Source organism: Limulus polyphemus, unplaced genomic scaffold (genome assembly GCF_000517525.1).
Source record: "Limulus polyphemus unplaced genomic scaffold, Limulus_polyphemus-2.1.2 Scaffold759, whole genome shotgun sequence".
NCBI lineage: Eukaryota > Metazoa > Arthropoda > Merostomata > Xiphosura > Limulidae > Limulus > Limulus polyphemus.
The window spans coordinates 334,637-347,702 of record NW_013666369.1 but is presented as its reverse complement, the minus strand read 5'-3'; the positions used below and the strand labels follow the sequence as shown (position 1 = coordinate 347,702).

At 31.7% G+C, this 13,066-nt stretch overlaps 1 protein-coding gene across 3 annotated transcripts; it reads right to left on the bottom strand.

Moving 5' to 3' along the window:
* Positions 1–229: 229 nt before the first annotated feature.
* Positions 230–11,731, bottom strand: LOC106460361. 3 transcript variants are annotated; one of them, XM_022387066.1, is made up of 2 exons: positions 9,872–11,731; positions 230–624 (listed from the first exon to the last, which is right to left on the bottom strand). In XM_022387066.1, exons 1-2 carry the CDS (start codon positions 11,709–11,711, stop codon positions 431–433), a joined length of 2,034 nt encoding a protein of 677 aa, XP_022242774.1. In that variant the 5' UTR covers positions 11,712–11,731; the 3' UTR covers positions 230–430. The 3 variants fall into 3 exon arrangements, with proteins under 3 accessions (XP_022242774.1, XP_022242777.1, XP_022242776.1); XM_022387069.1 differs by lacking the exon at positions 230–624 and adding an exon at positions 755–3,298; XM_022387068.1 differs by lacking the exon at positions 230–624 and adding an exon at positions 755–1,320.
* Between the last annotated feature and the right edge of the window lie 1,335 nt (positions 11,732–13,066).

Genomic DNA, 13,066 nt, shown 5'->3' with positions numbered 1-13,066 from the left:
TTTAAAAGTTTAAGAAGGTCGCTTCGTATTCAGAAATATTGAAATTATTCCAAAATTATAACATGTTCATTTGCATCTGCTGGTGTGTAAAATTGAACTTCGAAATGTTTATATATTTTCCGAATTATATTTAATTTTAAATTACTTTTGAAATCTTTATTTATAACAATTATGTTAATATAGTAAACCCACTGTGGATCACTCACAAATTTTGAGAGAGAGAGAAAAAAAGATTTTTACAAAATTTAATTCTATGATTCAAAAATTCTTTTGTAATAAGAGAATACATGAAACTAATAAGTTTTCTTTTTTCTATAAATATAGTATCGATCCCCTTTAAAATGGACAGCATAGAGAGAGATAAATCAGGTCCATATATTCTGAAAAAAAAAAGGAAACAGATTACAGCTGTAGTTTTAAAGAGTAGTAGTCAAGAAGAGAGTTGGTTGGTTGTTTTTTTAGAGCAAAACCACATTAGACTGTCTGCTGTGTCCACCGCGGTGAACCGAACCCCGATTTTATCGTTGTAAGTCGGTAAACTTAGTACTTTCCCACTGGGAGACCAACAAGTAAAGAATACAGGCTGTGATGTGACATTCTTGGCCAAACACACGGGGTGAAAGCCTTTAAAACATACCAAAATAGTGAAAATCACAAAAAATATTCAAAACCCAACCAAAGAATTAACTTTTAACAAATTTTCTACTTCAAAGAAACATTAGTGAAGAGATGAAAGTCACTATAGCAGACATTGCACAAGTATACCATGTTTTTAATCATCATCATAACTATCTAAGTACAGATTGTGATATTAAACTTATTACATCAGTATATTTTGCCTCACATTTGTGTAAAAAACAAATCCACTGCAAAAGAACCAAGGCAGAAAGTTTAGTAGAAAATACACTTTTTTCCATATCAATAGAAATTACACTACAGAAAATGACCTGTGGTATTATTAATAATAGTCCTCTACTATTTTTCGTCGCAACTTATGTCTCCAATAAGGGCAATCTAAAATTTTTCCTATTGCAATGACATATTTCCGCATGTAAAAGGGTATTCAGAATAACGTCATCGACTTTTATGAAGACTGGTTTGTTTTGAATTACACGAGGGCTATCTGCGCCAGCCGTCCATAATTTAGCAACTAGTCAACACACCCACCGAACACTTTTGGGCTGCTTTTTTCAACGAATAATGGAATTGACCGTATTTTATAACGACTGAAAGGGCGAGTATATTCGGCGTGAGAGAGATTGGAATCCACAACACTTAGATTGCGAGTAGATCGGTCTAACTACCAAGCCATGCCAGGCCCTAAGCAACGAGATAAAGACGTATTTGTACATAAGGCAATTCAAGTGTTTAATAGAAACATGGAATATTGAAGAAAATGATATGATTACGAAAACAACCCGTTTATTTTTTTTTTCGGCGTTAAATTTATAAAACGAAAATATAAGTTATAACTTTAATAGGGTTACCAATTATGAGTTAAATCACCTGATACTCCAGTTGGTATTAAAATTAATTGGATACAAATATTTAATGACAAAGAGCAGTTTACATAACTATAAAGATGTGTAGCAAGAAAAATTATCAATTCCTTTAAGTAGCGCTTTTTTGGAAAGGATTTTTCCTTAAAAATTGGGGCGGATGAGAGTACTAAAACAAGATTGGAATTAGTTAAAACGTAACTTTGTTACAAATTAATTTTAATATGACCTGCAAACGTGCCTAAAATTTATTAGTAAAACTGAGCAAATCGACTTGTTAAAAAGCGCCATGAGCAATAAAAAGTATACTTTTATGTTCAAAGTTGCCAAATAATATTTTTTTATGTTGTATTGTATGTTCCTATATAATTAATAAACATTGTTTATGGAAATAAAACAAGATAAGCAAAAAAATAATAATAAACAAACAACATTTATATGGTATATGGTCGTAGAATCACGTATTTACGCCTCTTCATGCAGTCGTTATTAGACTAGACTAGTCTAGGCAACAGATAAAATCTACTGTAAGTTTAATAACTCCTTTTAGCATTACAAAGTAGATCCATTATATATTTATAAAATCGCACTAAATTTAAATACTTTATTAATAAACTAAAAATATATTTAAAATTTTTAGAAACTTAAAGTGGTCTTAACTATTATTATTAACACTCACTAAATCGATCAATTACTTCCATTCATATTGTGATTTTAATATATAAATGAATATGTCAGGTTAAGATAAAAGTGCTTAAAAATATTATTTTACGACCTACCCACTTCGTTCTTTTAAAATCTCAGGGTCAGGTTTTAACTTACGGTGGCAACCCTAATTGTAATATTTTCAATGAACTTCAGTTTTTACTTTTAGAGGTTTAAGTTCTTCTGTGTACAAGTTATTTGTAATAGTATTTTTAAAATATTATTAAAATATAGAAAGGACTTATGAGAACACCTCAATTGCAATACATGTAATTTCAAATATCCCGACAACTACCGAATAAATAGGTAATGATTATAATTTTTAGTACAAATGCTCAAAAATAAGACAAATATTTGAGGCTGTGTCAAACCTTTTCGCAATCTCAGACAACTTCAAATTGTAGCATTATATTATTTATCATAAAAAAACGACTAATTTTTTTACTTTAAAATTTAATTTGTGCAGTAGTTTATCAAGCTGAACTAACTTCATTTTAGTTAAGAATTTATTCATTTTTCTATATAATTTTTAAACTAGATAAAATCCACTGTTATACAAGTGTAACATAAATAAAAAATAACATCTCCTGTAATTATTTCTCTAAAACAACTTTATTAGTGGTATTTTATTAAAGAGAAAATCTTTAGAAACGGAAACTTAGTAAACAAGGTTCCTAATTCACGAAATATAAAGTTTAAATTTCTCCTTTTAAAAATTATCTTTAAACAAAGTAAATTAATAATCCACATTTTGTTATTATTAAACAGTTAGTAATGCTTGATTCATGGATGATTCTCATATTATTTCTGTTTATTTTCATTTAAGTATCATTATGTTTTAAATAGAATACTGTTGGTTCACACTATAAAATTAAAAACTGACCTATTCTGCCACAAATTACAGGTTAAAGATCAACTTTACACTATTAGTTAATTAAAACAACCAGGTCAAGTATGTTATATTTATAAAACAAAACTGTTACATTATTAAATGTTTCTTAATAATATTCAAGCATATCCACTTCATTAGTTTTCTACTTAATTTTTGACTTTTCTCCCTCTCACGTCATGGAATTAAATTTTTCATAGCACTCCTGCAAAAAAATATGAAAATATTGCATGAAAGTAAATTATTTTATTTTTACTATTATACTAATAAGCATTCTTTTTAACCATTTCTTTGATTTCCTGACTTTTATGAAACTTGTACAGCAAGTGGTAGTAGTTTTGTGAGAATTATTGTAAATCAACACTGACAGATATTTATATATTTTTATGAAAAGGGTTTAACACCTACAAAAGATTAACAATTTCAACATACTGTAATTAAACTAGTGATCTCATAAAAAATCAAAGATTTTAATCAAAAGAAGAGTAAGACAATAATTTTGATATCTATGTTCAAGAAAGTTAGTGGATGAATGCCAAAACTAATATAGTATTAATATAGCTCACTATTATAGAGCTTTGTGCTAAATGCAGGAAATAGCAGAAAAAAATCATAAAATCCGAAATTTTCATAGATATTGTGAGTTACAATTGTACAGTAACTTAACTTTCATCTTGTTTTGCACATGTTTATTACAAAAGATGAGTGTTTCAGACTGTAAGAGTAACTATTTCTGATTCAAGATTTGAACTGGAATCAAATAGATTTTTTTTTTTCCAATGTTAACACAACCAGTATGAAATACAGTTATACCAAAAACCTAATTCAATTTGTGAAGGTTATTTAACATATAAGATATAAAATGATTTATAGATATAAATGTATGTGAGTATCACTGTACTCAGATCAGGATCATTATAGCATAACCCCCCCCCCCCAAAAAAAATATAAAAAAAATGGAACAATATAAAATGCACACGATATCCACCTTTTTTCCCCAAAACAATATCGCAGTTACAAGTCAAAGGACTCTGAATCTGAAATCAACTAAATGAGACTCAATCAAACATGCCTTCACTAGCATGCAGTCACAATATTAACAATCACACCTTCACTAGCATACAGACACAATATTTGCAATCACACATATACCAGCATACAGTCATATTATTAACAATCACACCTCCACTACCATGCTGTCACAATATTAACACTCACACCTTAACTAGTATACAATCACAATATTAATTAACAAAAATTCACTAGCACATTGTCAAAATATTTACAATAACACCTTCATTTACATACAGTCACAATATTAACAGTCACAGTTTCATTAGTAGGCAAAAACAATATTAACAAACCTTCACTATCATACAGTCATAATGTTAACAATCACAACTTCACTAGCACACAGTCACACTTCCACTAGCATGCAGTCACAATACTAACAGTCACACTGTCACTATCATGTAGTCACAATAATGAGAAACCCTCACTAGCACACTGTCACATTATTAACAATTACACCTTCACTATCATGTAGTCACAATATTAGCAATCACACCAACACTAGCATCCTGTCACACTATTAACAATCATACCTACACTAGTATCCTGTCACAATATTTAACAACCACACCTATACTAGCACACAGTCACAATATTAACAACTACACCTATACTAGCACACAGTTACAATATCAACAATCACACCTTCACTAGCATACAATAACAATATTAACAATCATACCTTCACTAGTATGCTGTCAAAATATTAACACTCACACCTTCACCAGTATGCTATCACAATATTAACTCTCACACCTTCACTAGCACACAATCACAATATTTACAATCACACATATACTAGCACATAGTCACAATATCAACAATCACACCTTCACTAGCATACAATAACAATATTAACAATCACACCTTCACCAGTATGCTATCACAATATTAACTCTCACACCTTCACTAGCACGCAATCACAATATTTACAATCACACCTTCACCGGCATGCAATCTCAATATTAACAGTCACCTTCACCAGCATGCAGTCCCAATTTCAACAATCACACCTTCACTTAGACCCCTTGTTAGTTACCGAAGGGTTGAGTGGAAAGCATTCAAAGAAATCATATATCAATATTAGCTGGGATGCCAGTAAATACTTTCCAACTCATTTTATTCCCATCCATCACACACAGCAATTTTGAATGACGATAACAAACATTTGTTCCATTTGCAGTGAAAAGGTTAACAAGCCTTCACCAGCACACAGTCAAAATATTAACAATCACATTTTTACTAGTATACAGACACTATTAACAATCACACCTTCACTAGCATGTAGTCACAATATTAACAACCACATCTTCATTAGTACACAGTTTCAATATCAACAATCACACCTTCACTAGTACACAGACACTATTAACAATCACACCTTCACTAGCATGTAGTCACAATATTAACAACCACATCTTCATTAGTACACAGTTTCAATATTAACAATCACACCTTTACTAGTACACAGACACTATTAACAATCACACCTTCACTAGCATGTAGTTACAATATTAACAACCACATCTTCATTAGTACACAGTTTCAATATTAACAATCACACCTTCACTAGTACACAGACACTATTTACAATCACACTTTCACTAGCATGTAGTAGCAACATTAACAAACTTTTGTGAGCACACAGTTACAATACACAGCCACAATATTAACAACTATCCCTTCACTAGCATGCAGTCACAATATTAACTTAAAACTATTTAACAAGCACCATTTAATGCAACATATGGAAAATGAAATGATGGTACAGAAAATGCATAATGTTAACTTAGCTCAGGTGATCAGGGTTCTTCAGGGAATCAGCCATACTCAACCAAAATAATATGACACATATACACACACTTCCTCATTATTTCAGAACTTCCTGAAATAATGTAATATAACAATAAACATTCAAACATCATTATTATCTTATCTAAAAACCTGTTTGACTAACTATTTCTAAACAATGTAAATGTAGTTGAACATTTTTGTATATGTTTATTGTCCATTAATCATTCTAAGCATCACAAAAGAAAACATAATTGACCCTCAAAAGAAAAATGTGACATTCTTTTTTCTAAAAAAGCACACAATGCCTAGATTTGCAAGTTTAAAGGAATTTAGGTATGAGAATAAATAAGAAAAATAATAATGAAAAACTAATGTGGTACTTTTGTCCTTTCAAATTGTTTCAATGTGGCAGTTACACAATAAAATATAAACAAATATTCAAACGAGTAAACCCAAGTAATAGAGTTACATATACAAAAAACCTACTCTATAAAATCAGAGAATATCCATGTGATAAAACACAATAAAATAATCACTGTTTGTTATTGTTATCATTTATTCTAAGTAATCAAGTCTCATGTGACAGTACTCAATTAGTTGTATGTAATCAGTTAATGAGCCTGATGATTAACTGTTTATCAAACTCCAACAATACCCCAGAGCTCTACACTGGAAGTAGCAAAAAGATTTCTGTGCTGTTTGAGGTAGGTTGTTAAGTAGAAAATTAAATATATGGGTTCTATATGTACTAGAAAGCAGTAGGATCAGATATTGAAAATATATACCTTTTTAATGATCATATACATACACTGTATATCCTGCTTTATATATCGAATTAGCTTAATCTTAATAACACTACATATTTCAGCATAAACATCATTTATTTTCATGTCTACTAAATATTCATATTAAATCTTGACAATTTGTACATTATCTCTAATAAATTTGTTTTGTTTTTTTTGGCATTCATTGAGCAATGGAAAGATTAATAAAGGAACCAGAGAAATAAAACTTTCATCACTGCTTCTTTAAGTTGTTTCTACAAAGTTAGAAAAGAATTACAGAAAAATACAGGAAGTTAAAAGTTTAATTGTATTTTAACTGCACATAACTGGCAACTCACATGGAGCTTTATCAGTTTGAACCAAGTGTATAGTGAAATAAGTTTTCCTATAGAAGTGCTGACAAAATGAAAATATTAGAGGTACAACTATGTCTGTATACTTGAAAACTAATTTTGACAATTTTTGTTTTCTTGTGAACACAAATTCTTTGTCTATAAACCTATATACAAGGTGTCTGATAATTTTTTTAACAAATTACTAAAACAGATTTCTGAATGTGTGTAAAATTCTATCGAGTGTCTGTCACTTAACCATGATATTACATGCACACAGTAACATATCTCTTGACAGACTGAATGGTCATCTAATAATCATTGTAACATAAACAGGAGCAAGGCTTCTGTCTATGAAACATAAGTAATACATTTTGTTGATTTCTGTGCATGATGCAAATACTGACCTAGTGGAAATTGCAAGGCAAACCTAGAAAACTATGAAACTGCATTAAATGTAAAACTTTATCAAACTTTTGTTAAGAATAGCAAAGGATGCACACACAGTTTGGAAGGTGTGACAGGTGCAAGGAGCATTTTTATTTAGCAACTCAGGATTGTCATGCATATTTAAGGAAGCTAGTAGTGAAATGTTTAATTTGTATGTATAGTATGTATGGTTGTAGGAAAAATTGGAGGTTATCCTAAATAGGGTATAAGCAATGGCTAAAGAGAAGGGTAAACTATAGGAAATGGCAGCAGGATTTAAAGACTTAAGCTTTTGCATGCCAAGATTATAGTCTTTAATAATGACTTTTAGGAAGTTAGAAACAGTAGTAACAGGGCTTGCAGTAGTGTATTTAATCATAGTGAGTAGCTTCTACTAAGTAACAGAATTTTAGCCTTTAGCTTGTGCAGATGAGAAACTAGGAGAGGGAAAGATAACAAAAGAGACAGATAGGGAAGGGAATTAAAAAACATAAAGAGGTTATTGTTACAGATGATTTTTAGTACAGCATGTGAATAGGATAGGTGTGAGGTAAATAGGGGGAAGATAATTATATTACGCTATCCGGGATCAGTGGATTTGAAAATCAGTAAATATAATCGATAGAGCAAGTGATATAGTAAAAAGTGCTAGCAGTGATGCAGTCTTTGTAGTGCACATAGATAATGATGTAGGGAAGGGTAGGTCAAAACAACTTATACTTAAGTGCAAGGCATTAAAAAAAAAGGGCCATAATAACTAAATTCTGTCAAGGATAATGCCAATTAAGATTTAATTGTGGGGATGAAATTATAAGTAGGTATCTAGGGCTGAACATTATTTTTAAGTTAATAAGAAAGGGAAAACAGGTTGGTTGGTTGGATGTGTGGGATCAGTTTAATGGGAAGACGGAGCTGTTTGGAATGGATGGTTTACATTTAAGAGGGTTCACACTGGCTTGTTTCCAAAAGTTATAAACTCAGCTTTAATACCAGCTTTAAACTATGACTAGACAGTAGTGGGACCAGAATAATGTAAAAATAAGAAGATGAAGAAAAAGTGTAGGAACAAAGTATAAAAGTAGTTTTAATAGTAGGCTAAGCTCTTATTATTGTAATGCTAGAAGTATAAGAAATAAAATGGATGATTAAAGAACTGGTCAGAACAGAGGATTTTGGTGTAATGGGACAAAGGAAACTTGGGGTTCAATGTAGACAGTTTTGATGACAGGAACTCATTTGAAATACAGAGAGAGTTATAGATTAATAGGGATAGAGTACTAAAAAAAGAGGGTAAGGAGTGACTTTATATGTAAAATGCGAGTTACAACCTGTTCAAGTTGAAGATATCCAAGCTGACAGCAATGAAGCTGAATCTGTGTTGTTTTTTGTAAATAACATAACATTTTGAAACAACATGGGATCTATTGGTCTATATTGGCTGTTCCATCATTTAAACTAAACTATTAATAATTTTTTTTTAAATCTTAAAGCCAGCCCTTATCATACATATACTTATCAAGCTTTCTATTAAACTCACTTATATTTATTGCTTCCACAACATCTGAAGGCAACCCATTCCAAAGGCCAACCACACTGTTAGAAAAATAAAACTGTTTTAGCTGAATATGACTCCTACCCTGCCAAAATTTATATTTGTGACCCCTAGTCCTATTATTCTCACTGTTAAGTATGAAAAAAGATGATGCATCAACACTATCAATTCCCTTTACAATCTTAAACACCTCCCCCCGAAACTTCTCTTTCCAAGAGAAAACAATTTAAGAGATTTCAATGTCTCCTCATATGACAACCCCTCCATCCCAGGCACTATTTTAGTAACTCTTCTCTGAGCCTTTTCCAACAATTCAATGTATTTCCTAAGGTAAGGGGCCCAAGACTGAAAACAATATTCCAAATGTGGCCTAACCAGTGTCTTATACATGAAATTTAACCTCTTGATATTATTGACTCTATTTACAAGTTTTTAATTTAAGAGCATAAATGTTGTTAAAATCTTGTATTAGAGTCTGGTGGAATCTCACTGACACCACTGCAAAGTCTTTTTATAAGAGAAAGGATTTCAAAATGTTTGAAAGAATATAGAAATAGACTACTAAAACTATATTTGGTTTAAGAACTATAACTATAAGAAGAAGTTTAAAGATATGGACATTTTTCAAACAGCATAGAAGAATTAGAGTAAACTTGAATGAACATCTAAAAGTTAAGGGTTTGGACAGTCTTCCTGTTGGGGTGGTGGTCTGTAAATGAAAGAGAAATAGCAAATATTATCTCTCTAACAACAGTGAGGTAAAATATCTGAACATTTTAACTTTAAGATATCAATTACTTATTTAGCATACTTACATACTAATGACAAAGCACCAGTGTATGAAAATGCTGCCCAGTTTTTCCAGCTAACATTTGCTTCAATCAAATTCAACATTGCAGACCTCAGTGCTTTTGGAACATCTCTGTCTACTAGAAAACAACGATAGAAATTATCCATGAAATATGGTGTAATAGCATCACTGACCAACCAAGGGGAGGATACTACACCACATGCTCCAGCAACAAGAAAAGCTCGATACAGGCCAAGAATACTATCATTGGTTACCTGCCCACTTCCTGTTTTACAGCAACTGAGGGTAACAAGTGATATATCACAGAAGAGATCCTGTAAATCTCTACTGCATAATAGACCATTACACTTATTACCATCTGGAGACAGAAAAAGACATCCTTTCATCAGATAAGTATCAGGAAAGAAAAAGTTCAAAGGATCTTCATCAGAACAATCTACAGGTTCCTCAGTATCTCCATGAGAAACAACATGCAAAACATCCACCTCTTTCATACATTTCATAATCTCTTCTTTAGTTGCTGCTTCTTTATCAATTACATGACAACTTTCTATACCAAAAATATTCTGAACACATTTCAATTCATTTTCTGCACCTGGAAGTTCTTCTAGTTCCCAACAAGAAGCAGTCTTAGGGTTACCAATGGCAACTACTTTAAGTTTTCTGTTTTTCAAATTTCTTTCTCTTTCCTCCAACCGATGACGAAGAAGCAGAAAGGATCGTAAACTTGGGGTATAGCTTATAATATAATCTTGAATTAAGTATCTTTTAGATGGGCTAATAAGAGCACAAAAAGGAACTTTAAAGAGCCAGGAACTTGGAATTACAGTAATTCTTGTGACATTATGATCATCTGGATTGGGTAGGAACTCAGCAACTGGACCAATACAAACATCATAGAAGAGCCGTAATGCTTCATAGCTCTCATTTTCTATGGAATTAGAAAGTGTAATACGTTCCATCTGTCCTCTAGCAGTAGCTTTATCTTCAGGAGAACATTTGGCTTCATTTGGTCCTTGGTTACATTCAGCAGTTGTTTTTTCTTTAGATGTCTTTCCATGTGAAATTTGTGTAGTATATTTTGATATCTTAGCAAACAACCTGTCTCGCTCTGTCTTGTTACTCGGAAATATTTTATCCCCAGGAACTTTAATACAATGAATACTAGATTCACCTGATTTCAAGAATTCTATAGGTTTAATTACCCAAATGCACAACCAAGGGTGATCAGCCAACATAATAAGAGAATATACCAAAATTGTTGTATGAAATCTGTTTGCTGTGGAAATGTAGAATGAAGGTATTTCCTCTTCAAGAAACATATTATCCAGTCTTGATTTAGAAATTATATCTTCTTCTGACAGCCAAGTTTTGTTTGATAACTCCAAGGAGCTTTTAAACTTGTAAGCTAACATATCAGATAATGCTCTACCATGAGCTAATTCTGAAACTGAAAGAGCTTGTCCACTTTTTCCTTGAACCAGTAATTGGTAAATCAAAAAATTGAACACTGATATTTGTCTATTATCAAAACTAGAAACTTTTGATGCATCATCTGATCCCATTTTTAAACGCAAGGTTTCGGCCCCCAAAATACTTTCTTTGGTGTGATAAACAGCCTTTTCAAAGTCTTGTATCAAACATAAATCGTGTGCAAAATAAAGATTGCCTTTAGAAATATGTGCTTGATCTCCATACTGTTTCATTAATTCCAATGCTCTTTTATGAAATGAAACAGCTTTATTGTAATTTTTCAAATCTTGAGATATAAGTCCAAAATTTTCATAACATATTCCAATGAAAAAATTATCTTTTACTTTTTTACTCTCATACAAAGCATCCATTAAAACTCTAGAAGCTTCTTTTAAAAGGCCTAGAGAAATAAAAAAAATGGCTCATGTGAAGCTTTGCCATTCGATTAGCTCTCCTAAGGCCTAAAAGTTTAGTCAAGTCATGATGAGTGGCAGAACAAGCCAAAGCAAATTCAAGGCTGTTTTTTGAAGAACTTAAAAGTTCACTAGCATTTGCAAGATATGGAAGAGTCTTTGCGAATGTCAGAAGGTCTCCATGATCAACAGCAGCCATAAGCAATTGCAGATGCCGTTTAAATGCATCATTGTTTCTTCCTTCCACAGCAAAAATGGATCCTATTGCATTTTCTAACTTCAGTTTCTCATATTTTGATGATTCATTAGCAATAGCTTGCTGAAGAACTTTTTTACTCTTCTTTAAGTCATCACCAACATCATTTGTCATCAATTTATGTTTTAATGTTTCTATACTTTTGGAAGAAAAATTATGGCTGACTGAAAAAGATTTTTTGAAAGAGGAGATGTGAGTCTTGGGTGGTAGCAAGTCTTCAGTACAACCTAACATATCAATAACAGGGAAAGTGAATATTGCTGGTTCATGTATTTCTTTCCAGGAGGAACACAACAGTTTTGCATGATTTTTTAGTTCTTGATTTTTAGATTTCAATGCAATTTCTTTTATTTCAAGAATCATTCTTTCAGCATTTTCAAAATCTTCATCTGTTTTATAAAGACAAAAGAGAACTGTACAGACCTTAACGTACATAAAATTACAATACAAATTTGTACTTAACCTGTCATACATCCATTTTGTAAGATCATAAGCTTTTGTTGCTATTACTTTTGCAACTTGAATGCCCTCAAATTTTCTATACAGTTCTTGACATTTTATCAAAAGATTAACTATTCTGAAGCCTACAGTTTCCTTTTCCAACAACCGATCCACCAATCTGGCTGCAATTGGTACTGGCAAACTATTTAAAAACACATCAAATTCCCTCTCATTGCAACAGTCCACATCATATTCATAGTTATAATCGGTGCCACACAAAGGGACTTCTTTTAGTTCAGCAAGTTTATTCTCAATCATCTCCTTTAGGAATCTCATGTTATCAGGAACTTTGGCAAGCTCCGATTCTTCGTTTCCTACATAATCCATCACTGAAGACTTGTGACTCTATGAATATATTGTTGCGTCATCGAGATCATGTGATTCTCACGCCCTCTACTTTCTAGAACTATCCTGTACTTTGGCGAATGCTCTAGTATTTACTAGATACAGGGTAGTTTGGTATATAAAAGAGGGTGACAACGTGAATAATGTAATGTGTGTGTGAAGATAGTGAGTAATTGAACTGCAGTCAGAAGTATTATTGACGTTCGTTGAT

Bases quoted from the DNA above. Each gene is read 5' to 3' on its own strand.
- LOC106460361 (XM_022387066.1), bottom strand. From the start codon at position 11,711: ATGGATGCTTTGTATGAGAGTAAAAAAGTAAAAGATAATTTTTTCATT. The intron at 625-9,871 runs GTAAGTATGCTA...TATGTTTTAAAG, and splicing joins TGGTGCTTTGTCATTAGTAT to GCTTTCACCCCGTGTGTTTG.